The sequence below is a fragment of the Nilaparvata lugens genome, chromosome X (genome assembly GCF_014356525.2).
Source record: "Nilaparvata lugens isolate BPH chromosome X, ASM1435652v1, whole genome shotgun sequence".
NCBI classification, from domain to species: Eukaryota; Metazoa; Arthropoda; class Insecta; order Hemiptera; family Delphacidae; genus Nilaparvata; species Nilaparvata lugens.
The window spans coordinates 33254509-33282068 of NC_052518.1; the positions used below are offsets into that span (position 1 = coordinate 33254509).

General features: G+C 32.0%; 1 protein-coding gene across 2 annotated transcripts in view; it reads right to left on the minus strand.

The window, feature by feature from the left end:
• LOC111057290 (transketolase-like protein 2) overlaps positions 1 to 21383 on the minus strand; it is a 67213-nt gene extending 45830 nt beyond the window's left edge. Inside the window, exon 1 of one of the 2 annotated variants that reach the window (XM_022344715.2) lies at positions 21051 to 21383. In XM_022344715.2, the coding sequence (XP_022200407.1) occupies positions 21051 to 21157 (107 nt within the window). In that variant the 5' untranslated portion in view covers positions 21158 to 21383. Of the gene's footprint in view, positions 1 to 1756; positions 1956 to 21050 lie in introns of those variants that run through there. The other variant, XM_022344716.2, reaches the window with a different exon arrangement.
• Positions 21384 to 27560: the final 6177 nt, after the last annotated feature.

The following is a 27560-nucleotide window of genomic DNA, read 5'->3' on the forward strand; positions in this document are numbered from 1 at the left end:
TGTTATTCGATTCATTTTTTTCATTCATTTATTTTATTTCTTATCAATTGAATATTGTCATTAAAAGATTTAATTATAATGTATTTACAGGGATAGTTCAGTTGTTTCTTGATAAGTTAGTTGATTGTTCGGTTTTTTGAATCTATTACTTCTTATTTTAATTTAAATATAATCAGTGTAATATCATTAGTACTGTGCTCCCATATGCGGACAAGCTCCTTGAGCTTTGCATATGTGTATTATTTTTCAGTTGAAAACTTGTTTTTATTTGTATGAAGATGTTTTATGTTATGTATTTTCTTTGACTGAGAATAAACATTTTATTTAGATTATTTATTTATTATTTATGTATAAGCCAATTCTTTCCTTTATTATATTATAGATTATTAATCTTCATCCTGTTAATGAAATTTGAAAAATCACATAAGAGATATCAACAATTAATACTTGAAAGGTAGATCATAAAAAAAACAGTGTAAAAAATAGATCCAGTAGGAATTTTTAGATATCTTCAAGTTGGTGTTATGATTAAGCTCAACTCCATGTTGTCTTTGAACGTTGCTTGTTTTGTGTTGTCTTTCTGGGGCTATTCACTTTAGCTCATAGCTAAATTTATAACTGATAGCTTAATAGTCGACTTTTATGCGTTCAAGTATTGAAAATGTTCGGTATTTACAATTAAAAAAATTGTAATAATGCTATTTCCTCCAAAGCTGTTTACAGTACAGCTGCTAATGATGATTTTGTCTCAATGTCAAAGCTGAATATCTTCAAATTCTCTTAGTTATGATTGAACAAATTATTATGATAGAATATAATTTAGAAATAAATAATTGATGAAAAACAAGTTATAGATTCAGGGTACAGTATAAGCATACTTTGTTGAGAAAAGTAGCGTAAACGAATAGAGACAGAAAATAGAGACAGAAGAATACAGTAGGTAATAGAAAACTAAGAATAGGAGAGCACAAGAATGTTGGAATTTGTTCCAAGTAGGGGTGGTTGAATAGCCCAGCACCGTGCACAAAATCCTAACAATAAACTAGCAAAAAACCTGCCAGTTTAACTCTTGGAACTGCACCCCGAATGGACAACAAATTCAATAAGAACAAACTAATGGACACATCTATTTTTCGGTTATACTTCATCAGTTTAGTATCATAAAGGTTTGTATTAAAAAATGCAATAAACTGGGATGCTTGAGAAGATCAACATAACTACAGTACCGTATCTACCTTAGTATCAATAGAACAGCATACATATTGATAGCACATAAAATGCTATAGAATTAAAGTTGACTTGCCCTAATCAAGTTTTCGAATGAATATTGCAGAATGAAATAAATCAATTGCAGAGTTTCAAATGAGCCAATGTCAGCCCAACAAATGTTCTAGCGGTTTATGAAATTGTCGCTCAACTAATTCAAATTAAAGCTGATTTCATAACGTTTTTATTGCATCAACTGAAACAGATCGATTTAATGGAATGTGGATCTTCAAATGAACCGGCAGCCCGATATGAAATTTCATCATTATATAGCACAAATATTGAAGTGATTTTGGAAAATAAAAGTGTTTTTCAACTAATTTAAATGAATTAACATTTTCTTTAGCTATACAAGTTTTCAAGAAAGCATTTATATACTTAAATCTATTAAGGAGGATTTTGAATTATCAAAGCAATCATTGACAGTATCTTACATCTCTGAATAAGCCAGTAAATGTACAATGGCGGTTATCTGATGAATGGATCTTACCCAGATTTAGAAGCATCAGTAGCCTTGATGGAATCTATCCTGAGCAGATTTGCAAGATCCTGTAGAATGGACATTTGATTGGTGTTAGCACCTGAACCGTTCATGATGTCTGTTGATGGTTGATGCTTCCCCTAGCGACGCTGGCAAGCCAAAGCAACAGCAAGGCAATAGGCAATCGAACCGACACACTTTATCAATCGACTGATCGCGCATGCGCACAAACACTGCGCTGGTCACCTACAAATGTCCTTCACCATAGGACACTCTTCAAAGTCAAATATAGAGAAATTAAGCATTTCGTGGACACTAACATATCATTAGATGGGCGCTAAGACGATTTCACAAAATTAGGGCTCCCAGAGACCTCTGTCTAAAAGATCTACAAATTTTGAAAGTGAAGTTTTTACAACTTTTTCACAAACTACAATTACCTTATTTGTTCATTTGCTAAGAGTTGTAAAATCGTATATGAAATTTGTTTATGTTGCAATTGGTCTTTTCAGACCTAGCACAGAAAATGAATAAATCAACCGATCTGAAAAGCATTTTCAAAAATTCATAAATATATTAAGGAAATCAAATATTCATCCAGGAGCAACAACCAAAATTCATGTTGACAGAATGGATTGTTTTTGGTCAAGGTGTTAATGAAATCATAAAATACATACTACCAACAAAACCACAAACATTTGTCAAGAAATAGTTCCGACAAAAATAAGCCTACTTTCAATGAATCTACTATTCTACTGACATTTTAAGTATTAAAATCAAGGAATAACATCCTTAAACAAATTGAACGATGAAGTTGATCTTGAGTTTTTTATTTTTTTTCAAGTTCAAAAGAACGAAGGATACGGTATCTTATTTCATCAAATATAAGCTGAAAATATAAAATATTATGACTGAAAATCAAATACCTTCTAAAAAAACATTGTAAAAATTCAGAAGATTTTGATTTGGATAAAGTTTTTAATAAAAATAAGGAATAAAACTATGTAGTTTGAAATATGTTTATAAAAATTTATTCCGATCTGACAACAGAGCGAGCTGACATAAACTATTTTTTTCTTGTGCTTCGTCATAAAACTGTTAGACTGCCCTTGTTATAGGGAAAAGCTTTTGTTCATGAAAGTATTACATTACAGTAAAAAACAATACATGACCAAGTAACTGTAAAAAGTGAACTTAAATAGAAGTCACAGTGGTTACCAACATAGATGCTTTCTCAGTTACTTGTATCAGGTTGAATTTTAGATTATATTCCTTTAGCATAGATAAGAACAAAGGCTGAGAATAGTAACTTTCAAAGAAGGGTGGATGTAATGTGATAGATTGTGATACAACAAACGAAAAAGAAATCTGAGAGGTGACTCATGTGGCTCACAAAAAAGCAAAAAATATTCTCAAAGAATAAATCTCGTGATTTTTCTACAAAAGAGATGAAAATCATCAAATTCCCAAAGCTTATCATGACTGAAAGTAGTCTAGTCAGTTTTTCCTTATAATAGATCTTTCTATGCAAAATTGATCATTTTTATTTATCTCTAACAATAATTGTTATATCTAACATCACTAATCATAATTTTGATCAATCCAATTAACTTTAGATTATTTTAATACATTTTGTATCATTCAAAGGATTTTTACCAACTGATCAAGATTTTTATTTTGAATAAATTGTAATCTGGAATGGACATCAGATGTGATTCTTATTCTAATCAGCAAGACATGTGAATGATCTCAGAAGAGAATAATTTTATTTTAAGTATCCATCTAGTTGAAATTCTGCGAGAATGACTTTGCTAGTTAGAATCTATAGAAATGATGAGAGTCACTAATCCTATAAAGGTATATTGATAATGCGGCATAGATTATGGTCGGGCTAATATCATATCACTCGGATTAGATAAGCTTCAAAATTATTAGCTGAAAACCACTTCCTGGTAGCCTAGTTCAGAAATCATAATGATTGTTCAGCTACAGTTGTTCAACACTTTCATCAGTCTTGCACTCCCTCGCATCCTTTCCATTACCATATGCCAGCAGATTGATTACGGTAGTATGATACTATGCATTATATGAATTAGTCTACTCTAGAACATGGTACACCATAGTGGAGTAGGTCAATTTCCACACAGTAAACACTAAACATGTAGAGAACACATTATAAGAAATTTTTATTGTAACTAACTATTGTATGTAATTGTAATTTATCTAATTATTATTCAACGAAAATCCCAAATAAATGCTGCAAATCACCCCGAAGACCTCTGTTACTGCAGACATTGACAACAGGGTTAACAGCTAGATGGAAATTCGATGAGAACTACTATCCAAAATTAGTTGCCAGCCCGGGAATCGAACCCGGTACCTCCCAATTGCCAGTCAGGAATGCTTACCCTTACACCAAACTGACAATCTCTGGATAGCAGCGCTCATTTTATACGAAGCCACAGCGGCCAACCAGTTACAGATGGAATTAAATACAGAATGCATTTATTCAAATGCTAATTAATATATAATTAATATTCAACGAAAATCCCAAATAAATGTTTTTTTAATTTTCTTAATGCTTTTTGCTTGATAATTTTCGTTGAATAATAATTATATATTAATTAGCATTTGAATAAATGCATTCTCTATTTAATTCCATCTGTAACTGGTTGGCCGCTGTGGCTTCGTATAAAATGAGCGCTGCTATCCAGAGATTGTCAGTTTGGTGTAAGGGTAAGTATTCCTGTCTGGCAATTGGGAGGTACCGGGTTCGATTCCCGGGCTGGCAAGTAATTTTTGGATAGTAGTTCTCATCGAATTTCCATCTAGCTGTTAACCCTGTTGTCAATGTCTGCAGTAGCAGAGGTCTTCGGGGTGACTTGCAGCATTTATTTGGAATTTTCGTTGAATAATAATTATATATTAATTAGCATTTGAATAAATGCATTCTCTATTCAATTTCATCTGTAATTTATCTACTATTTTCTGTAATTGATGTAGTAGTTTTATTTTTTGGGAACTGAACATTTATTTAATTTATACTACACCTTTGTGGCGTAGAAGAGGTGATTCACGAATCAGTAAGACCGGCATTCTATTCAAAATCGTTACTAAATAAATGTAGTGAGAAAGCTACATAAATATGCTTTATAATACTTTAGTAATAGTAAAGCTTTTTACAGCCGCAAGTGTATTCTATTATTGGAAACAATGAGTGACCCGCGATAAGAGCTCAACCAATTATATGGATACATCAAACAGCGGTAATAATGATCTTGACACACAGATAAAATTCAATCAAGGGCAAAAATTGATGTCTACTTAATCAAAAACGAACCAAATTCAAAAAAATTATTGTCTCTCTATGTAGGCTAATCGTAATTATACAGTCAATTTTGTCTTTTTCTACTCAATGGCATTGGAATGAAAAGGCTTGTTCTTGCTCAGTATTGTAAAAATGAAAAGCTGTAATACAAATTCTATCTTGTGCTCGCCGATCTGTCAATATATGTATATCTCAATATATATATATATCGCCGATACATAGGTCAATATATGCTAACGTTTTACAAGACTGGAAACGGCCCCAGTTCATAAGAAATAACACTCTAAAACTTTAAACAAATAATCATTTTATTAATTGATACAGTATGCAGCTCAAAAAATGGTTCAATTTCGTATTAATCACATAAATAGAATGATTATATTAACTAATGTGTCATCTTCCCTCTTATAAATTTACACGTTGAATTTATACCTTCAATTTCGAATTGCCATAATGTCAAAGATGAAAGCCACTTAAAGGGCTTAGCAGTAACTCTGAATTTGACTGGTGACTTTCCATTATAATTATAAGAAATACGTGATCTTTCCCTTCTTTTAAATTTACCTATTAGAGAAAAATCTCAACATCTCTGAATTAATTTGGTAATTTTGCTGTATTATATCGCTACTGAATTTTGAAAAAATGAATCAGAGTTGGAGTAATAATCAGAGTTGTATTAAATGGATTGAATAAACCCTCGGAACATGAAATTTGATCAGTTCAAATGTTCCATACCCTGTGAAGACAAAGCAATCAGAATAAATATATTTGCATATGAAAATTGATGAGTTCCATAACCCAGAAAAGGAGCAATAATAGATGCAGGGAACAAGGAATTATTAAATGCAATCTCAAGTCAACCAACCTATGAATTATTGAAATTGTTGAGAGGCTACATAAGAGATAGCAAGTAATCAATGTCTAGTTTCAACCACTAGTGAGAATCTCTTTAGTCTGCCATCATTGATATTATTTATAGCAAATGCTGACAATATGAAGTGAATGCAACCAGCATCTGTCGTGCATTGCATGCTCAATCAAAAAGTGAAAGTAAATCGGTTTAACAACTCAACCTGACAGCAACTTTTATCAGTCTACAACCAAATAACATCAACTCAACTATTCATCTAACGTAATCCAGACTACTTGTGAAGGAATAAATTTCAAAACAACTACAGCAGTCAAATCTGCAAACACCGTAGAAATCAATGTGAAAATTATTGTTTTGAGTAGAAAAAAATACTTTTGAAATTAATTGATTTCTATTGGAATTATAATTTGAAAAATTATAATCTTAATTAGGCTACTAATCAAAGAAACCAGCTGGGGATGAAAATATGAATGAATTTTGCAATAATCATAAAAGCTTTAAGTTCAGGTTTTAATCAAGAAATGAAAATAAAATAAGTTAGATTAGATTAATTGCTGTGATAAGTATTTAAATAACAGTGATAGATATACTTATTAATTAGCAGGAATTACAATCACTACCATACTAAATTTTCCACACATATTTTCATTGCTTTCACATTATGATTTTGAAGCTCATTACTGTAGGTGGAACTGATAATTTCCTATTAGTACAATAGACAAATTTTGAATCTTAAAAATATAGTATACAAGGTTTTGTCTTCAATTGTTTGAGGATGGAACATGATGATTAAGTTTTTCAATTAATACTCAATGGGTTTTAATGTTGAATGTTATATTTTTAATTAGAATTGGAGGAATATAATGCCCAATTCACATTGAAGTAGCGTGGTGCTCAAGTGGCGCGGACGTGGCGGTGGCGTGGCGTATGCCATGCACACCAAACGGGCGGGGCAGTGGTGAGAATAGTCTGATGGTTTTGTTCACTAAAAAATTTCATTTTCCAGCAGTGATGAAGATATGTTTGGATTGAGTGTATTTGGCTAATGTGGATGCAGAAAAAGAAGAAATTGGATTCATTTGGAATTTTTTCTCATATTTTTCGTAGTTATTGGGGTTTAAGCTATTGAAGGTGTGACATTTACTTCCTCTTTTACTTCCATTTTTTGAATATTCTATGCCTTATAACTTTTTAGCGATAGATAAAGGAAATCCGTGCTAATCATGAGCTTATGAAGCATTGAGTTCTCTACAATTTTATGTACGATGGTCATTTTTCCAACCTCCGATCACATATTATAAGACACAGACAAGTGGTAGAGGGCGACTTCCACAGATCTGAACAGCTTGTCATCTTCGCCAAACGCCCTATGATCGGTGCGGCCAGATCGTCAATTGCTGTCAAGTTATAGACTCAAAACATAGCCTCGTCAATCGAGTCTCCCGTAAGTGTTAGTTACGTAGCTTTATTCGGTTTTGAAAGCAAAATGCAATAGTTTAGCATAAGTCAAACAAGGAATGATCTAAGCTTAAGCAGGAAATGTTATGAGTAATGGAGTTGTGTTTGAATGGTCTCGGAAAATTTACTACATCAGTTGAAATGACTTCCGGAATCGTTGTGATGCATGACAAGTAGGACTCACAGTGGTGGGCAGACAAAAGGCTTCTCCAAAAAATCAAATTGGATGATTTCGATTACCAACCCTACAAACCTGACTTGGCCACTGATAAATTTAGACATAACTTTGAGGGCAGAGCTTCCAAACTAACGTGGAGCCCCAAAACAACGTCATAGCATTGAACTCATTTGGCGACAGCATTTTATGAGGGGTCTGGTAGGCTGGTATGACAAATGCATCAACCTTCATGACAATTACGTTTAAGAATAATCATAAGTGTGAGTAACGTTAAGAGAAAAAGTTATTTTTATATAGGCTTACATTCGTATTTCATTTATGGCCAATCGGAGGTTGAGAAAAAATTAGCCTCGTATAATTTCACGCATTTGCCTACGACTGTTGCAGCAGTTTTATTGTTGAGTGTAGAAGCATTAGTTTTGCAACAATAATTTGAAGGGAATGTCTGGAACACGATTTTCGATGCTGCAGTTACATTGACACTTGAAGGGAGGTAAGCATATCAAAAGTCCCCATACCCACAACCCCTGTGCTAAAGATGGGGAACAATCTAGTTGATACACTTGTTGCAGTATTAAAGATTTCACACTCTATACTAAAGTTGACATAACAATAATTGAAAGAAAGCATGTGATGATATAATAATTCAAGAGAACTTTTGGAGAGTTATGAGTTGGAGTAATAAGCATGTCGTTATACGCATGTAGTGATGTAATAATTCAAGAGAACTGTTGGAAACTTATAAGTTGGTGGAGATTTATTGTTGGAGAGTTAGTTATAAGCCCTGAAAATACAAAAAGTTGAATACCAAATTGGGGATTCATTGTTGGAGAGTTATAAGCCCTGAAAATACCATAAAGTTGAATACAAAACTGTTTTTTTCAAACATTTCACATTTCCAAGAGCGGATATCTAGAAACGTATGTGGGATATTAGAGAAGGTTTCGAAATAAATTCGTAGGAAACTTTGTAAGCTTTAAGTTTGTATGGAATAATAATGTCCGTAAGGCGCATAATTTTCTATATATATATATATATATATATATATATATATATATGCGAAAAAACAAATAATGGTACTTTCTAGCCACCTCCACCCCCTCAGCAAAAGGGGTCGGGATGGGGAGTACTGCCATGTTAATAACGTCACTATCCTGCAAGGTGGAAAAAGGTGTTCCTAATTTCTACCTCTATACATTTTTTGAGCATTTATTGACTGGACTGTTTCAATATTCTATTCAAGTTTTTTCTAATCCAGTCAACAGGTTGTTTTTATCGGTGGCGAGGATGTGGCGTAGACCATATGTTTATATAGGAGTGGCGTGGAAATGGCAAAAAGTAAGTGCCATGACAGCGCCACGTCACTCCAGTGTGAATTGGACCAACAATTTACTGAATATATATCATAATTTTGGATTTATCAGTTATATATACATATAACTTTCTGTCATGAATTAGTGAGGGTGATGTGGTAGATTTTCATTTTCATTTTAAATAAAACTACTTGAAATTTCCACAACCACTTATTTATAAGAATCTGAGAAACTAGTTTTTGTTGCTACACTGACATGAATCTCTAGTGGGGTAGGAAATTGTAGCCACTGCGTTTACTACAGATGTAGTCTCTAAATGAGTGGTTGATGGTATTTTCAACAATTTTTTGATAGATACTTGAAATGGTGTAGTGTGAAACAGTATACTGTGGTACAACGTTGTTTAATTAATACTGTTTTATTTTATATAATACAAATATTAATAATAATAAACAACAGTTTCAAAGTTTTTTAGAATGAGGGTTTTTATTTTTATTGTGCCTCATATCATAACTCAACTCATTACTTACACACAAAGCACAAGTCATAGACGAGAATCAGAGAAAGAAGTAGTGAAAGAGACTGCGAGATGAGACAAACATCAGCATTGATTGGAATAGAACCAGATATGTTATTGGAAATATCAAAAAAAAAATAAAGAAATGAAAGCTATTTAGACCTATCATGAGCACTATTGACGGTAATTTACAATCGAAACAGTAGTAAAGAAATGTAAATGGTGCGTCTCACTGAAGGAAAATTACTTGCACCCAATTATCATTTAAAAACAATCACAAACTTGTTGCCCGTTGGAGTTGAACCGGCTTCTATGTTAAACCGGTTGTAAGTCTGGCCTGATTCCTGACGTTCTCTAGCAGTCCGACAAAAATGTGTAGCTGTACCTATACAGCTAGAGGTACCTGTACCGACTTTCACCCTTCACTATCCTAAAATTACACATAGCTATTGAATAGTAGAGCCACAGATAACGGAACACATATTGTACATATGTAGGAGAAACAGTATTGTAATTTGCTAAAAATAGCTTTAAAATATACAAACTACCGGTACTGTTCTATTGTCTTCTATTACATCTTTTCAAAGGTTGCGGAGAACATAATGTTCTGTATATGTATAATAATTTTGGAAATATGGAGGCCTTCTTCAAATACTACATACAACGTAAACGGAAAATATCCCAAGATTCAAGAAAATGATTATTGGTACTAAATCCATCATTCACATAGACTCAAGTAAATTAACTCATTTTTTGGAACATTTCAAATGAATTAACTTACATTTGGTAAGGAAAGGAAGAGGTTTGGCTTTGTACATTCATTTACCAATCATTTCTATAAAATAAGTAAATATAAGAATAGTCTATTAGTTTCAATGATGACTTTCATAATGACGAAGCCTATTGCTAAAGATTTTGTTTACCCTTAACTATTCTTAATTGAATTATTGAATTATCAAGTAATAGCTAATTACTAATATGAATTTTATTATAATAATTACAATTGTTCCAGACAGTGATGTCTATGATATTTTTAGACTTTGGACTAGTTAGTAGGAAATCGGTGCGAAGGAGATGAAAAATGAATAGAACAGGTTGTTGGTGAGTTTCGAACAACTCTTCAACGCAAGAGAGAAGTATATAATGTCTAGTAACATTCAGATCATTATTTTTCTAGTCAATATTATAAATATAAAGTTGTATTATAGTTATATAGAACTGTAGTATGATTGTATAAAGTAACAGCTTCATGTAAGTCTATTAAAAGCATATTAGTAACTGTGAATTTTAATTTTTGAAAACGATTCTGTGACACTGAGTTGGAAAATGTCATAATCAGATCAGTTTATGAAATTAAAATAAAGAAACGTAAGTATAGATATAGATATAATAATAATTCATGAGAGAAGAGCTTGAAAATTACAGAACATATTATTAAGTTCAATTCAAACATTTAATAAGTTCAATTCCATCCATTTGATTTGTGAATTTATTATACCGTTTGACCTTTCAAGAATTTTCAATCTGCATAGCTTTTCTCAAAATGTTGAATTAATAATCACTTACGTCACAATGCCAACTGCCAAGGTTACTGATAATGGACATCAAATTAAATTATCAAGGTTCACGAACTTTCATTTCTAATCAAGAATAGATTTAATAATATACATATGATATAAAAGTATAATGCTCATCCCTTGGAATAGGGAACCAGCTATATCATTTCAAGTCTATAGAGTGTGTTTCACGTTATAAAATCAGCACTTGCTCAACTATGGTTTGCTATCCTTATCTGTCGTTAGACAAAGTAAATCTATCAATTTCCAACCCGCACCGTTGGCAAATCGTTTGAAGGCTATGAATAAAGATATTAGGAACTACCATAATATTTTATCTCAATTATGAAAACGTATTATTAAAACATGGAAAGATTTTATTAACATATTTCACCTAAAATTGATCATTGTTAACAAGAATCTACAATTAATATATCATATGTATTGGAATGACTTGAATCGCAGCTATCTGCTATACAAGGCGGCGAGAATATAAATGTGGCCACTATAATTTGATATAATTTCCACTGACTAAAACGTGAATCTCACAGTGGAAAAATTCTTTAAGAGACTTAGTACAAATCAATTCATTGTTGCAAAACATTACAATAATGTTAAAAACAAACGTCATATGAGTTAAAAGAAAGTCAGTTATACAGAAGTCCAGAATTATACAAAAGAAATAAAGATCTCAAATTCCTAATAGCCTAGCTAGTCAAAACAATCTTAGAATATAAGATAACATTCAAGAACATCAGATTTGTCAATAGTGATAACAATCTCAAGCAGGTACCTCATTGAATTATGAAAAATTTTTTCATTGAAATTCTTTGACTCCAATCTATTTCGAAATATTCATCAACAGAATACAAACATTTCTTTATTAATATTTCTTTTATCACGCTCTTAAATTTATTCGGAGGCAGCAATTTGAAATTGTCTGGAGTAGAGTTATATAATTTTACAGACACAAAGTGAAAATTTTTTGAGATTTTGTGTGAGTGTACTGCTCAATTCTAAGTTAGTGTTTATTTCTTGTGTTAAAATTGTGAAAATTACTGTTTATATTATACTTTTCCAAATTACTATGCACATAACAAACAACATATAAAACATACAATGAGGGTAGTGACAAAATTTTTAAATTTATAAAGAGAGGTTTACAATGTGTATTAACCCATCTACCATTCGACAAGTTTCCATTCTTACAAACAAACTGTTTTCTACCGCTCAAGTATGATATTATCAGCTTAACAGCACTAGGAGAAAAACCATAATAATGGATTTTTTTTTCCCTAAAATATGATGCTGCACTGTATCGAAGGCCTTAGAAAAATCATATGATCTGAAGCTTACAGAATTACCTTTCTCCAAATTGTCAATTATCCCATTAACCACATTTATAACAGGAAGGTGAGTACTTCTACCAGGACGAAAACCAAACTGTTTGTCTGTAAAAATTCCATTGTTCTCAAAATATTCAGACATTTGTTCATGCATGATCATCTCATATGCCTTGGAAAAGATAGGTACAATAGATATAGGTCTAAAATTATTAATATCATTTTTTGAACCTTTTTTGTGCATGGGTAAAACCTTAACGTTTTTACCATTTTGGTAAAAGTACTATTTTGGAAAAGTACTTTTGGTAATTATAAATTCATTAAACAAATGAGCCAATACCTCACAAATATTTACAGCAGCAAGTTTCAAAACCACTGAGTTCAATCCATAAATATCTAAACACATACTATTATTTAACTTTAAAATCACATCATACATTTTCTCTACTGTTACAGGCCTGAAAGTAAAACTTAAACTAGGTTGCTCAAGTCTACTCAAATAAAACGTGGTATCATTGACACTTTCAGGAATATTCATGCTGATTTGGGAAACGTGATCAACAAAGAAGTTATTAAAATCTTCAGAAGACATGTCATTACTTAATATATTTGCACCACAGTTATGATTGGTTAAACTATTTACAATTTTCCACAGGGATTTACTTTTGTTCAGAGAGCTACTAATTATATTATTGTAATAATTGATTCTAGTACTCTTTGTTTCTCTTCTATATGTCTTTCTAAATTCCTTGTAAGCATTCAGAATTTCAGGCATTTCAAAAGTCTTATATAGATTATACAGTTGAACACAGTGATCCCTTAATTTTCCTAAATTATTGGTATACCACTTATTAAATTTATTTTGTTTGTATTTCCTAGTTTTCAGCTGAAAAGCAGAGTTCACAACTGACATGAAAATTTCGAAAATTTTTTTAAATCTGAGATCCACATTCTTTAGGCTATAAACCTCAATCCAATTTATTGAATTCAGCAAGCTATGAAGGATTCTTATACTATCATAATTTACTAATCTAAACTTAGAACTATTCACAGTAACCTCATTACAAGTAATCCTGGCCCTATCTGTTAAATTGAACTTCAATAACAGAGCGTCGTGATCGGAAAAAAGAGTAGGCTTATGTAGAATTTCAGACGACCATCTACTGCTGTGGATGTCAGTGAATATATTATCTATACACAATCCAATGGAAGTTCCATCTAGACCAGGTCTTGTAACATCCATTATGGTGATACTTAAGCCAAAGCAGTCAAATAAATTAATCAAATCTGCTTTGAAGCAGTCGTTACCTATAAGATTTACATTGAAATCACCACAGATCACTAGACTATTCCTACTATTAAAGACTACACTCAACACACTATACAAACAATTTAAAAAACCTCTAAATAAATCAACATTCCTATTATATGGCCTGTAGACTGACAGAATAGTAATATTTTCCTTAATTAATTGAATAGCTGCAACTTCACAAACCATCTCAATTGACATATTTTTCACTTGAACAAGTTCCATGTATTCTAAATTTTCACTGACAAATATAGCTGCACCACCTCTACCTTGGTTTGTCCTATAATAAATAGAAGCATTTTTGTAACCCGGCAAGTTAAAGAAGCTGTGCTCCATTTCTTTCAACGAGTGCTCCGCTATTGCAAGAACTTTAACATCATGTTTATCACATAATATTGATAAATAATCAACTTTTTTGCATAACCCCTGAATATTCCAAAAGAAGCAATTTAGTCTGTTTATACTTGTAACATTTCTACCGCCGCTTTGAGAACTATTGTTACAATAATTGATATTATCAGAATCATTACTTCTTATGTTGTTATTTGTATTTCTGAAAAATCAAGGGATTGAAGAGAGGCTGAAAGTGGTGGCGCATCAACCTCATTAGACTGTCTTTTCCCAGTTACTGTATTATAAGGAGTAGGGTGGAAAGAAGAGTTTACTTCTTGACCTATAAATGCAGGGATCATGACATCAGGAACTGATGTAGGAGATATGAAAGGAATAGGTGTAATAGGGAATGAACCAATGCATCGAATAACGGGAGATTTAGGCACTTCACGGGTCACAATTACTTGCTCATTCGTGGAAATATCACCTCCATCAATCACCACCAATTTATCACTCCCATTCACAATAGATCTCTCAATCCACATTGCCAAGATTTTCGCCAGTTGTCTTTTACCTTTTCGATTGAGATGGAGACCATGTCTCGTGAAATGAGATCGCTGAAAGAAGTCGTTGACATCCAAGTAGCTAATCTGTAGATCCCCCTCATAGCTGCTCACCATTCGAGACAAGTAAGAGTTTGAATACATTATGCCTTGATTGAGATCGGGGTCATCGTACCGATGGGGCACACTGCACACCATCATGTTTGTTTTCAGCTTGAGTTGAAGAAAAGTACCTATTCCTTGAGGAAGGGTCAACTGATGCGGTTCATTTCTATGACAGTCATTAGTACCACCAAAAATAACAACATAATCGTCCTCAGAGAAATCTCTGACAAAATCAAGTCCATCTTGAATAATGTGCTTAAGTTTAGCTCCTGGCTTGGAGTACACAAAAACGTCAGAGTCGTCATGTAAATGCTGAAAGCCTTCACATAGTCGCTTACCCTGGCTATCTGATAAAATTGTAATTCTGCTTTTCTTCTTCTTATAAGAGTTATTCAACACACCCCTTTTCGAGAAACGAGTATTGGGTGATGCGGGTCTATGAACATGCGCCTTAACTAGCGCTCTGTTCGATGCAGATTTATTCGGAGACGACACATCATCAGAGAGTACAGCAAATCTATTATTCACTTCTAATGCACTTTGGTTCGTCTCAACCACATTGGTTCTAGATTTAATAGTGCATTTCGGCGTAATGAAATCGTCCCTCCTGGAGTCCACCTCGCCCACGCCAGTGTAATCACTCAGATATCGATTGTTATCATCAACTTGAATAATTCTTATAATTTCATCTTTACTTTTTAATTCCTCCTTTTAGTTACATGAAGCTCTTCTAAGCGAGTCTTTAAAACACGTAATTCCTCCTCAGCTTTCTGTTCATAAAAAAAGTCTTCGAGAGTTTCCTTTCCTCTGCTTTTTTCAAGTTCCAGCAGTTTGACCAGCTCGTTATTTTCTTTCAACATTACTGCCCTATCATTCTCAAGTTCATGGTTGTAGGAAATAGTAGAGTCCGATTTATTTAAAACATGAACGATGTCCGGAATTAGATCAGCAATAGCATCGTTAGTAAATTTATCTGCAATACTAGACAGAGTTCCTCTGATATTCACGGCTAAGTCTATAACCTACTCATTACAAAGCTCACTGTTAATATTATTGACAAATTTCTAGATATTCACTTAGCTTCATAGGGCTACAATTATTGGACTGTAATAAAAGTACGTTTTTATATTATATTATATTCTATTATATTAATGAAATACACAATACATAGTGTACCACAGAAGGTGTAACAGTCGAAGACCATCGATTCTACATGAAATTTTCAACAAAAAATGGCCAGTAAATTTTTTTATATCAACCATAGTTTTCGAGATTTATAATTTTTTCGATATTTTTTTAAAACGACAATGAGTAGAAAACTATCAGTCGAAATCGAATGCTAAGGATATGGTTGCAAAGAGGGAGAAACTTTCAATAAGCTTCATAATTTGTTCCTTTGACGTTTTTGAACTTTCTATGAGCGCACAAAGTTGAAAAAAGTACATTCGTCGAGTACAAAGCAAAATTTCAAACAGTTTGGACTCTCATAAAAACGTTAAACAAAGGATCAAATTAGAAGAGTCGTATTACAAACTTCTTCCTCTTTCCAATCATATTCTTGGAATTCGATTTCGACGGATAATTTTCTAGTCATTGGCGTTCTTTAAAAATATCGAAAAATCTATATATCTTGAAAACTAAGGTCGATATAAACAATTTTTACTGACATTCTTTGTTGCAAATTGCACGTAGAATCTATGGTATTCGGTTTTCACTCCTGTCGTGGGACACTCTGGATATCTGTAATAAGATGAAGTATCTGAATCACATGTTTTATAAAACCAGTTGCACCAGGTAAGAATGTATAGCATATCTGTTTAGCATATGCACATGTCCTCTTACCCGACTGTTTGGATGATGTGTGAGGGGGGGGGTTGCATATGATTCTCATTTGAAGAAAATGTTTAAACCTTGGATTTATCCCAGTAGAACCATTTTCAAGAAATGAATGTCTTAAAACAGACCACTAAGAACAAATTAATCTATAATTAGATTCTCCAGAGCCTCAGTAAACAGAAGGCAATTTGATCACAACATACTGTATTGGGAAGCGGTTGGACTCAGTGGTCGCGCTGATAAGCTATCGCTCAGATAAGTAAAGGATCATGAACCTGCTACTCCCGTTGGAAGGCTGACCACTTGAGCAAACTCCTCTGAATATGATCCACGAGTTGAAAAATCGCTTCACGGTAGCTCGGAACCCACCTAAAACTGTAGGTATACTCATCTCTCATTATCATCCGCCTAATTACCCACACACAAGGCTGGGGTTCATGTGGGCATCAGCATCACTCTCAGCAATAAAATACCCAAACATCTGTTATTACATAAAATGAATAAAAAATGTGATTATTCTAGTTGATGACTGGGTAAAATATAAATGTTTTTGCAATGCAAAAGCTGAGTAATCTCATAATGTTACAAAATTTGAGATCATTTTATTGATTATTTATTATTTGTAAGTCTCAACTCATTACTAGGAAACAGACTTATTGTCTACGCTAGAAAAGCTCTTAGAATAACTGGAAATTTGAATAATTTTGTATTTAATTTTATCTTATTCCTAGCATTATTTTTTCGCAACTTGATGCTTTTTATTTCATCTCAAATTTATAATTATTGGTGGGCATACTCATGAAATAATAAGGAACTGGTCAACTGGTCATTACTCTTGTGAGAAATCTTCTATTCCGTCAATTTAGTTATTTTGAATTTGTAAATACTAATCAACGGCTGGGAGTAGATTAGCTATGGTGTGAAAACAGATGTATTCTACATCTACATTAAAACAGATAGAATTTTATGACTATAATGAGAAAGGCTATGTTAAGTTCATAAAAAATGGAAGGTAACATAAGTCTTTGAAAGATCAAGCCTATCACCGGCAGGTAGCAAATTCTTTTATCTACTATTCTAGTCAAACCTGAAAATTGAATATTAACTAAAATTAATTCTGGAGTCATACTGAAGTGGTGAAGCTTTAAAATTTAATAGATATGAAATTGGGTGTAAGTCAAGACTGTGAGCCCTCATACTTGTCATCAATTTTCTGGTTGCAATCAATTAAGTATATTATTTTGATCACAAGAAATAGCCGTCAGCCAATCATCATCAATTAAAAAAAATCAATTTTACTACCAACCTCTCATTTTACAAGACTTTTTTTACATCTCTAAATTATTATATTCACAGTTAAATTTGCTTCAAGTAGGATTAAGCCTGAATGACACTTCAAATCATGCAGGAACATGCATTTATAATGATAAACTTTTGTAATGCTTTTATAAATCCAAAATGGCTTTTTAATGTCTTTATTATAAATCCAAAGAATTCTAGTCTTTTACAGGGGTCAGAGCAATCAAAATCAGAAAAAAACTTTCAAATCATCAATGAAACAATATTGATTTGAAGTGATCAACACTTTATTTTTATCTTCGATAGAGAAGCCAGGTTGAATTGATTGAATATATAATTCCTATTTCAAAAAGAATTGCAGTAATAAATGTATGGCACGGTTGCACAACAGCCGGTTAAATTTAAACCGTGATTTATACCACGAGAAACGATCAGAGAAGCCGTCTTTTCAAAAACGCCTTACTCTGATTGGTTCTCGTGGAATTAATCACGGTTAAACTGTTCAATTATAGTGAGGTCCTCATTAGGCAGTGGAGAAATATGGGAGAACAACGTTGCCAATCCTCTGTCTTGTCAATGCCTTCTAAGGAGTGTAACTGATACCTGTTAAACGATGTAATATCAACTGTTTATTCTCGTTTAAAATAATAAATTATATTTTATTAAGCAAGAAATTATATTTCTACATTGTTTAGAAACGATCTGGCAACAGAGCAAAGCGAGAAAGCGATAGCGCTATGTTGGATGATAGACGAGTATATAGTAAGGTACACGTTATAATGGCAGTGAAGAAAGATAGGAGAAAAACGTTGCCAAGTCTCTCCATTTTGCCACTGAGTGTAAAGAGCTGTTACTCAATTCATCCCATTAAATTTGATCTAATAATAATTATCATTCCCTTGATAAAATAATCAATATAATGTCAAATTAATCAAAAAAATATATTTTTTCATAATTTGATTCGAAAATTTTCTCTCATAACTGAGATCAGATTTTTATTTCTATACAAACCTGAAATGGCGGCTAATTTAAAAAGCTGTGATACAACAATCTGAATTTCATAACAACAGAATTTAGTTATTTGATAGGTATTCTATTCCAATTTATTTTTAAAATAATAGAAGAATAGAAATCCTATTTAAAATGTGTAATTTCAATGGAAATAATTCTGAAATAACCTTTCATTATTATTTATACCGGTACGAGTAGGTCTAACCTATACGTGTGGGCTAACTGAAGCATGGATGGTTAGTTATCAACTTTTAAAATGTCATTTCAGGTATTTTAATTTGTGTTTCTCATACGGTAATGTCTAAGAATTATTTCATTGTTTCAAAAGTACATTTTAAATCAATTATACGACTTGTGTACTCAAATATTTTGATAGAATGAAGAAAGAAAATAGCAGCTGAGTTGTTTTTTTACATTACAAAGTAAAAATAAAATATTCTGGCAAACGGACAACATTGCAAAGCGAGAGAGAGAGAGCGCGCGCGCTATCTGTTTTGTTGTATGATAGAAAGGGACAGCAACAGTATTGTCAATCGTACACTGCCTTTATAATGTGGACCTCACTATAGTGTACGATTGACAATACTGTTGCTGTCCTTTTCTATCATACAACAAAACAGATAGCACTATCCATTGATATATATATATTCTCTATATCAATGGCACTATCTCTCTCTCGCTTTGCAATGTTGTCTATTTGCCAGAATATTTTATATTCACTGTTGCTGTCCTTTACTATCATATACCTAACATAACAGATAGCACCATCTCTCTCTCGCTTTGCAATGTTGTCTATTTGCCAGAATATTTTATATTCACTTTTGACAGTGACTGTACAAAACTGACCAAACAATTCTCAGCCGCCATTTCTTTCTTCATTCTATCAAAATACTTGAGTACACAAGTCGTAAAGCCTAATTGATTTAAAATGTATTTTTGAAACTATGAAATAATTTTAAAACATTACCGTATGAGAAACACAAATTAAAATACCTGAAATGACATTTTTAAAGATGATAACTAACCATCCTGGACTTCATCCATGCTTCAGTTAGCCTACCCGTATAGGTTAGACCTACTTGTACTGGTAAAAATAATATTGAAAAGTTATTTCAGAATTAATCCATTGAAATAACTTATTTTTGAATAGGATTTCTATAAGGCTATTCTTTTATTTTTAAAAGAAATTGGAATAGAATACCTACCAAATAACTTAATTTCTGTTGTTTTGAAATTCAGATTGTTGTATCACAGCTTTTTAAATCAGCCGCCATTTCAGGTTTGTATAAAAATAAAAATTTGATCTCTGGTATGAAAGCAAATTTTTGAATCAAATTATGAAAAAGAATCAACAGACTGGCACTACTGCGGGCTACGAAACTCGAGAGAAACAGTACATGAATTCAAGGAGATAAGAAGACCAGCGATAAGCTGGCCGGCGAATAAAATAAAACTGTTCAGAAATTTAACCTTAAATAATTTTAAACTCACATTTTATACTCCTATTTACCACTTTTTAAAAAATCCAGTCCATTCATCCGACAGACGAGCTCCATCTTTACATGACGCACTATTCAAATTCACGAAAACACTTAGAAAAACCACTAAAAATCAAAAGAAACACAGAGCGTAACAAGACTTGACCAATCCCGGCAGAATGCTCTGCCTAACTCTATGAAAAAATATTTTTTTCTTGATTAATTTGACATTAAATTAATTATTTTATCAAGGAAATGATAATTATTATTAGATTAAATTTAATGGGATGAATTAAGTATAACAGCTGTGTACAGTCAGTGGAAAAATGGAGAGACTTGGCAACGGTTTTCTCCTATCTTTCTTCACTGCCATTATAACATGGACCTCACTATATAACAATACAATAATGAAATTGCTAATCAATCACTGCCATTATAATGTGGACCTAACTATAGGCTTTAAACTTAAAATTAACGGTTAAGACTCGGTTGCACGAAAGCCGGTTGAATTAACCGGGTTTTGTGCAACCGGCACTAAGGTTAGGTTTTGGCTTTAAATGGCAATACTCAAATATTACTATCAAATCTGTTGATAATTTTCTATAATAGAAAAAATAACGAAAAGTTGAAATCTCGTACACTCTTACTTTTGTGTAATATCACACTTTCGAATGACACCCTTTAGCCTTGCCATACCGTACCGGTATAACCTACACAATTTGTAGGTTCTTCATAAAAGAACCTACAGTATCTAAAAGATACTGTAATGTATCAAAAAAAAAATTGAATTATAAGCCATACATACCCAGATTTAGATGCATCTGTTGCTCTTATAGAATCAATTCTTAATTTTTGTGCAATGTCCTTCAATTCTTGAACAATTCGTTTTTCGGGTTTATGATACTCGGCCATGCTGTAACACCGTCAACAAGTTCACACGAAAAAATAATACAAGACTCAAGTTTACTATAATAAATTTTGGAATGAATCAAAAAATCTATTCTATAGATCACAGTTCGAACTGGAATGTATTGAATAGATGAAACGGCAGTAAGAACAACTCTTACATCTACACTACAAGATGATGATGAAGCGAATGGAACGAAATAATAGTATAAGCAGTGTTGCCAGTCCAACATTTCCCAATTACCCCCGCCAGAGCAAAAAAATTACCCGCATTTCGTCAAAACTACCCTCAACAAACTAAAAAATCCCTACTCAACAAAAAATTCCCTATTCAACCAAGAATTCCCTACTTACTTACCACTCCACCTGTCAAAAAACATGAGAAAATATGAAATATAATTTTCTTGTGGAAGATTATAAAGGTAACAATAAAAAACAAATTGATATTTCCATTTCCAATCAACCGTTTTTTACCCTCCATCTGTCATTAACCACAGCATTACCCGCTTTTTGGCAACACTGAGTATAAGCCAAGGAGGATCGTGGAGACGAAACAATAGGCTATTGCAATGGTACACTCTGACACCACTTTTTTCCCGCGCTAGCCATCTTGGATTGACCATAATTCAAATTATGTCATTCCAATTCATGCATTTTCTCATCATTTTTTACGAATGATTATTATCAATGGCTCTAGTTGGAAATAAGTATTTGAACAGAACTGATAATACCAATGTTCTTATGTATATACTAATAAAATCCAAATACCACTGACTTCTCACTAATAACGATTTGTGGAAAACTACTTTAGACTACCATATGGATTGCAGTGATTGGAATATAGCTTCCTTATTGGCCCTAGGTGCTCACCAACAAATAATATTCTCAGGATATTTTTACTTTACGTTACAATAGTTCTAAAGGATTCAAAATAGACCATAAGCATTGATGAATTAATACAGTAATGTTGACAAAAGCCATATGATTTTTTTCAAACTAGTTGAATGCTTTGTAATGCTAATATGGTTTATGTTTGGAGTATGATGTAGGATAAAAGGAAAAGGGAGACTCACCAAAACATAAATATGTTTCCAACTCTGACAAAAATCTTTGAGTGTTATTAATGCTAGGATTTACCAAGTAGGTCAAATAAAATTTGATAATGTTCAAAACATGCACTGGCTGACACTGGACTGGAGTAAATCACCCATATAACATATTATGTGATTTTGTCTTGTCATTGGGATTACAAACCCGTGTTTATGTCTTCAATGAATTATTGAACCCGGGCCTCTGAATCATAAAGCCAGCATCTAATCCAATCGACAACGGCCATTCCATATCATGTTTAAAATTCAACATACTTCTGTGCAACTTGATGCATGGGCATCATGGGCAACATGATGCATGTGTTATTCTATCAGGAACATAGGTGTAGTTTGTACTGTAATCTTGACTTACCGTACTTCACGATAATTGAACACGTTTCGATTCTGCATGATATAGTATACATTTAAAACGTAATATAAAACACCACAATTATTGCAGATTCACAATAAAAATATTTGGCTACCTACTATAAATTGATTCATTGAAGATGTAATTCCCAACAGAAGTTGTCATAATTGATTTAAATACTTTACTAAAAAAAGGGTTTACAGAATAAATGAGTGAATCAGCTCCCCTATTAAAAATGAGTGGCTATTCAAAGTTCATTACAAATTAAATTTTTTTAAAAATTCATAGAAATCGAAGAAGGCTTGGCCGAGCTATAATGTAGATACATTTTAATAAATTGTACTACTATTGCTTGGCCTTGGTGTAGGCATAATTATTGCAAAGACAGACAGACAAAGTGGATTAAGTAGAGCCTATAAGGGCTCCACTTGAAACAAAGCCTCTACTTCTCAGTCAATTACTGTTTATTCATCCCAAAAGTTTATTATTTGTTTTATATAATATCATACTTATAAGCTATAACTAGATACTGAAGCTTTCTGTAATTTCAGAATAAATTCATGCAAAATGAATAACCTGATTCTCTGAATAAATTGATTATTGGTAAAATTATGTCAAAAATGATTGATAAACAGAGAATGATTATACAGATTAAACTATCAATTATATACATATGACTCAAAACATAATTCACGACCTTTTTTATTTGAATGCTAGTATTTTTAGTAACAAAAATGTCACACTTTTCATTTTAAAATACTTTTGTTTCTATGAAATGAGTGTTGAATGAATTAACTGAATAACAATACATAGTGGAGTTTCATTTTCCATATCCATGTAACTGTGGTTACGATAATTGTTATGGACATTGGACATTCAATTCTTGACAGACTATTCTAGATAAAAGTATATTAGTGTTTTCTCCTATTACTAACATTTTTTTCGGGAATGGAATTTGTGATCATTATTTTTCATTATTTTTTCATAAGTGCCTACAATAAGATTAAGATGTTTCCACCTTAAAATAATAACTATCAAATCTGACTGACCGCTTCGGTCAGGCCTAAGAATTTTTTGTGTTGCTTTTGAATTATTTGGATGGAACTTGTATTGATTGAAATTGATTTTGATATTGAATTGATATTGATATTGATTCAACCGTCAAAATATTAACCATTATATCTTTATATTATTTTGTCATTGCCATCTCGATCATTCTGTTTACTGTTCCAAGGAGGATAATAAACTGTTCTAATACTCTGTTACAGAATGTAGTATCTGTTCATTTCCAAAAATTACTATAGAAGTTTTGATTTGAATAAATTATTATACAAGCTTCACTAACAGATCTTATCTTCACCTTCCAGTCGTAGGTTTTGTTAAGACCTTATTATGAGATGAAATGTAATTTTATTTAGTATACTGTTGAGTGTTTTTTGAATGTGATAATTGAGTTTCTTATCTGAAATATTTAAAAGTGAATATAGAACTATCTTTTTGCAAATATTGCTGTAATAGCCGGTCTTGAGCTGTTCTTGATGGTAAAACTAGTTTGTTTTTTTTTTCAATTTTCTATAATAGATTGATTATATTTTATAGTTTATGCAGTCTGTTGAGATTTGATGTATTTTATTCTTACACTTATTTTTTCTTGAATGTATTTTTTAAAGGTAGGCTAGTTTATAATACAAATAAGCCTACAGTGCTGAAGTTAATCTGATAAGCTCAATTTTTCATGTTGCGTGATTCAATTAGGCCTATTTAAATTGTGCCAGCAATTAAATTTTGTAGAAATTGGACAGCAAGGATTACAATTCACAACTGAAGCTTTCAGTTAGGTAACTATTAAATTCACGTATAGAGATTTGGTGAAAGACTCCAATGTTGGCCATAAAATGTAACATTTATTCAGGTTTTTATTCAGAAGACAAACATATTTCAATGGAGAAGTAAAAGTAAAGAATAGAAATGATGTGATTTTTTATAATAATATACAAAAACCATTTAAATTGAATGAAAGGTTAGTCAAATTTGTAGGTTAGGATTGGAGTGCAAGGATGCTAATCTATTTAAAACTCTTATTTATTTATTGGATAGAGCAAACAATACAATAGTTGGTAAAGAAAAAACAGACTATTGCCTAAAACTTCTTCAATTTCCTAATTTTGTCTTGAATTGTCCAAATATTATGTAGGTTAGGTATGTCCATTATTTCAATTTATACACTAAATCATCAATCTGAATATACAAGTCAGAATAAAACAATTGATATGAAATTCAAGTCAAGTTGCACTCCATACAACAAATATTTTTACACGAGTAACTTGAGCATAAAGAGTAACATAGGCCTAAACTGAATTCTACTTGGACCTGTGCTTTAGTAAACTAGGCTTATATCCTGCTCAATTATAAACTTCCTATTGCTTAGAAAGTGCCTTATATGGGTGTCTGTCAATAAATCTTTATGATTTAAATAGGTAGTTCTTTTTCAGATGAATATCTTTTCAAATGGCAATAAAATACGGTAGCCTACACCTTTTTCCAAATGTATGAATCTACAGTAATCAATTGATTGCTTGGAAAGATCTTAAAAAAATTATCTGGTTTGTTCATACTAATTTAAAATTCACGTCACTTCTAGAAAAGCTCATACACTGCAACCTATGGGAGTAAAATAATATACATCAACTTTTGTGATAAACATTGATCAGTACGGTACTGTATGGATTTTAAACCTACACAACCCATACCAAACCTAACTAACTTAATTGTCAGAAGCCCATAAATATAGTGCATTACACCAAAATTGTTGTTTATCATATTACTCATACTATATTATGTCATAAACTATCTTATTACGGGTCGAATCAATTGGCTGTTGACCTTATTTATTCCTATCTTACAAATAGAGTACAGTATGTTTTAAAAAATGGCGAGTATTCTAGAGGTGGAATAGTCAAATACGATGTGCCACAAGGTTCATTCTTGGTCCACTTTTATTCATAGTTTATATTAATGATTCGCCTAATATTATTGATTCTTGTAATGACGATAGTGCTTCGTATTTGTTTGCAGATGACTTAGGTTTGAAAGTGGCTAATAAGAATAAGGATCATTTGTATTCTAACACATTGAATAATACCTCTAAAATTGAAGATTGGTGTGCAGCAAACAATCTGAGCATTAATTCCACAAAAACAGAGGATATAACTTTTAGCTTTGACAGAAAAATTAATGACATAAATTCAATTAAGTTTCTTGGCATGAGAATTGATACCAACCTGACTTGGAAATGCCATATAACATATATTTATAAAAAATCAACAGGGGCATCTTCCTTTTATGTAGATTATGTAATATTGTAGATAATGTCTGTTTTAATGAGTGTTTAGTTTGCCCTTATTCATAGCCTTTTGCTATATGGAATCCAGCTGTGGGGAAATGGCTCAACTACTGACATCTTGTTTAAATGTCAAAAGAAAGCAGTGAGAATAATTTGCCACAAGGCTCCTCGTAATCCATGCAAATCATTATTTATTGAACTCGGACTATTTACACTGCCATCTTTGTATGTATTGTCATTCTTGATTTCAGTGAAGAAAACTGAAAATGAATATGATATTAACTCTACTATACACCAACATAACACTAGAAATAGAAATAATATAAGAGTCGAGTATTGCCAGATTACAAGTTCCCAAAAAAACTGGCAATACATGTCAATAAAACTTTATAACTCTTTTCCTGATAATATCAAATAATGAGCTTTAATAGTTACTGTAAATATTTAAAAAAAGTACTGGTCAATGAATGTTTATATAAAGTTGAAGATTTCTTTGTAATAGATTTTTAAACTGATGTATCTGTGTTATTAATGACGTTGTTGTAACATTTTAATGTTGTGTGACAATAAATGATTTGATTTTGACTTTTTGATTTTGATATTATTTAACGCATAGCCTAAGTTAAATTGTGTATGGTATATACATTACAGATCATAATTAATCATTTAATAAATCATTTTATTTCAATTTAGTTCCCAAAGTGCTATTCCCAACAACTTTTTTCCTCTGTGCGGCTAGAGCCATCGCTAAGGGATTGCGCCTTTAGTGAACAATTGTAGAAACCAACTGATTTACAACTTCTAAACTTGAATTATTCTTTATTGAATGAAGTACAAGAATATTCCAGCTGAGTTCCATCGTGAAAGAGTTGGCGTTGCATCTAGTGCAGATGCTCGATTCACCCATAACAAGATCGAGGGTAAAGGTCTAATTATTTATAAGAACTACCGAAATACTTTGAATAATTTAATAAAAAAAGCGAAAATAGATTATTTTAATGAGAAGTTTGACGAAAATAGGAATAATGCCAAGAAAACTTGGGAATACATTCTCGAGCTGCTTGAAATGAAGAAAAACACTAAAGAAATAAGCCTAGATGCAGATATACTTGACAATTACTTTGCTAATGTAGGTGTATCATTTGCCAAAAAAATTTCAGGATATGTTAACGATATCCCAGTTCCTTTATCACTATCAAATTCATGTCGACACAGTATCTTTCTGAGCCCCACAAACACAAACGAAATAATTACAATTATAAATCAGTTGAAAAACAAATCTACACCAGGACCAGATAACTTCACAGGACCTTTCATGAAAAAAATCTCTCACTACATAACTGGACCCTTAGAACATATATTTAACAAATGTTTAAATGATGGATATTTCCCAAAAAAATTCAGAGAAGCCAGAATCATCCCAATACCTAAATCCGGAGATTCGAATAAACCAGAAAATTATAGACCTATAAGCCTAATAAGCAACCTTTCAAAAATATTGGAAAAAATAATAAAAAACAGAATTATGTATTTTTTTGAAAAAGGAAATATAATAAATGAAAAGCAATTTGGTTTTCAAAAAAATAAGTCTACTAAAGATGCAGTCAT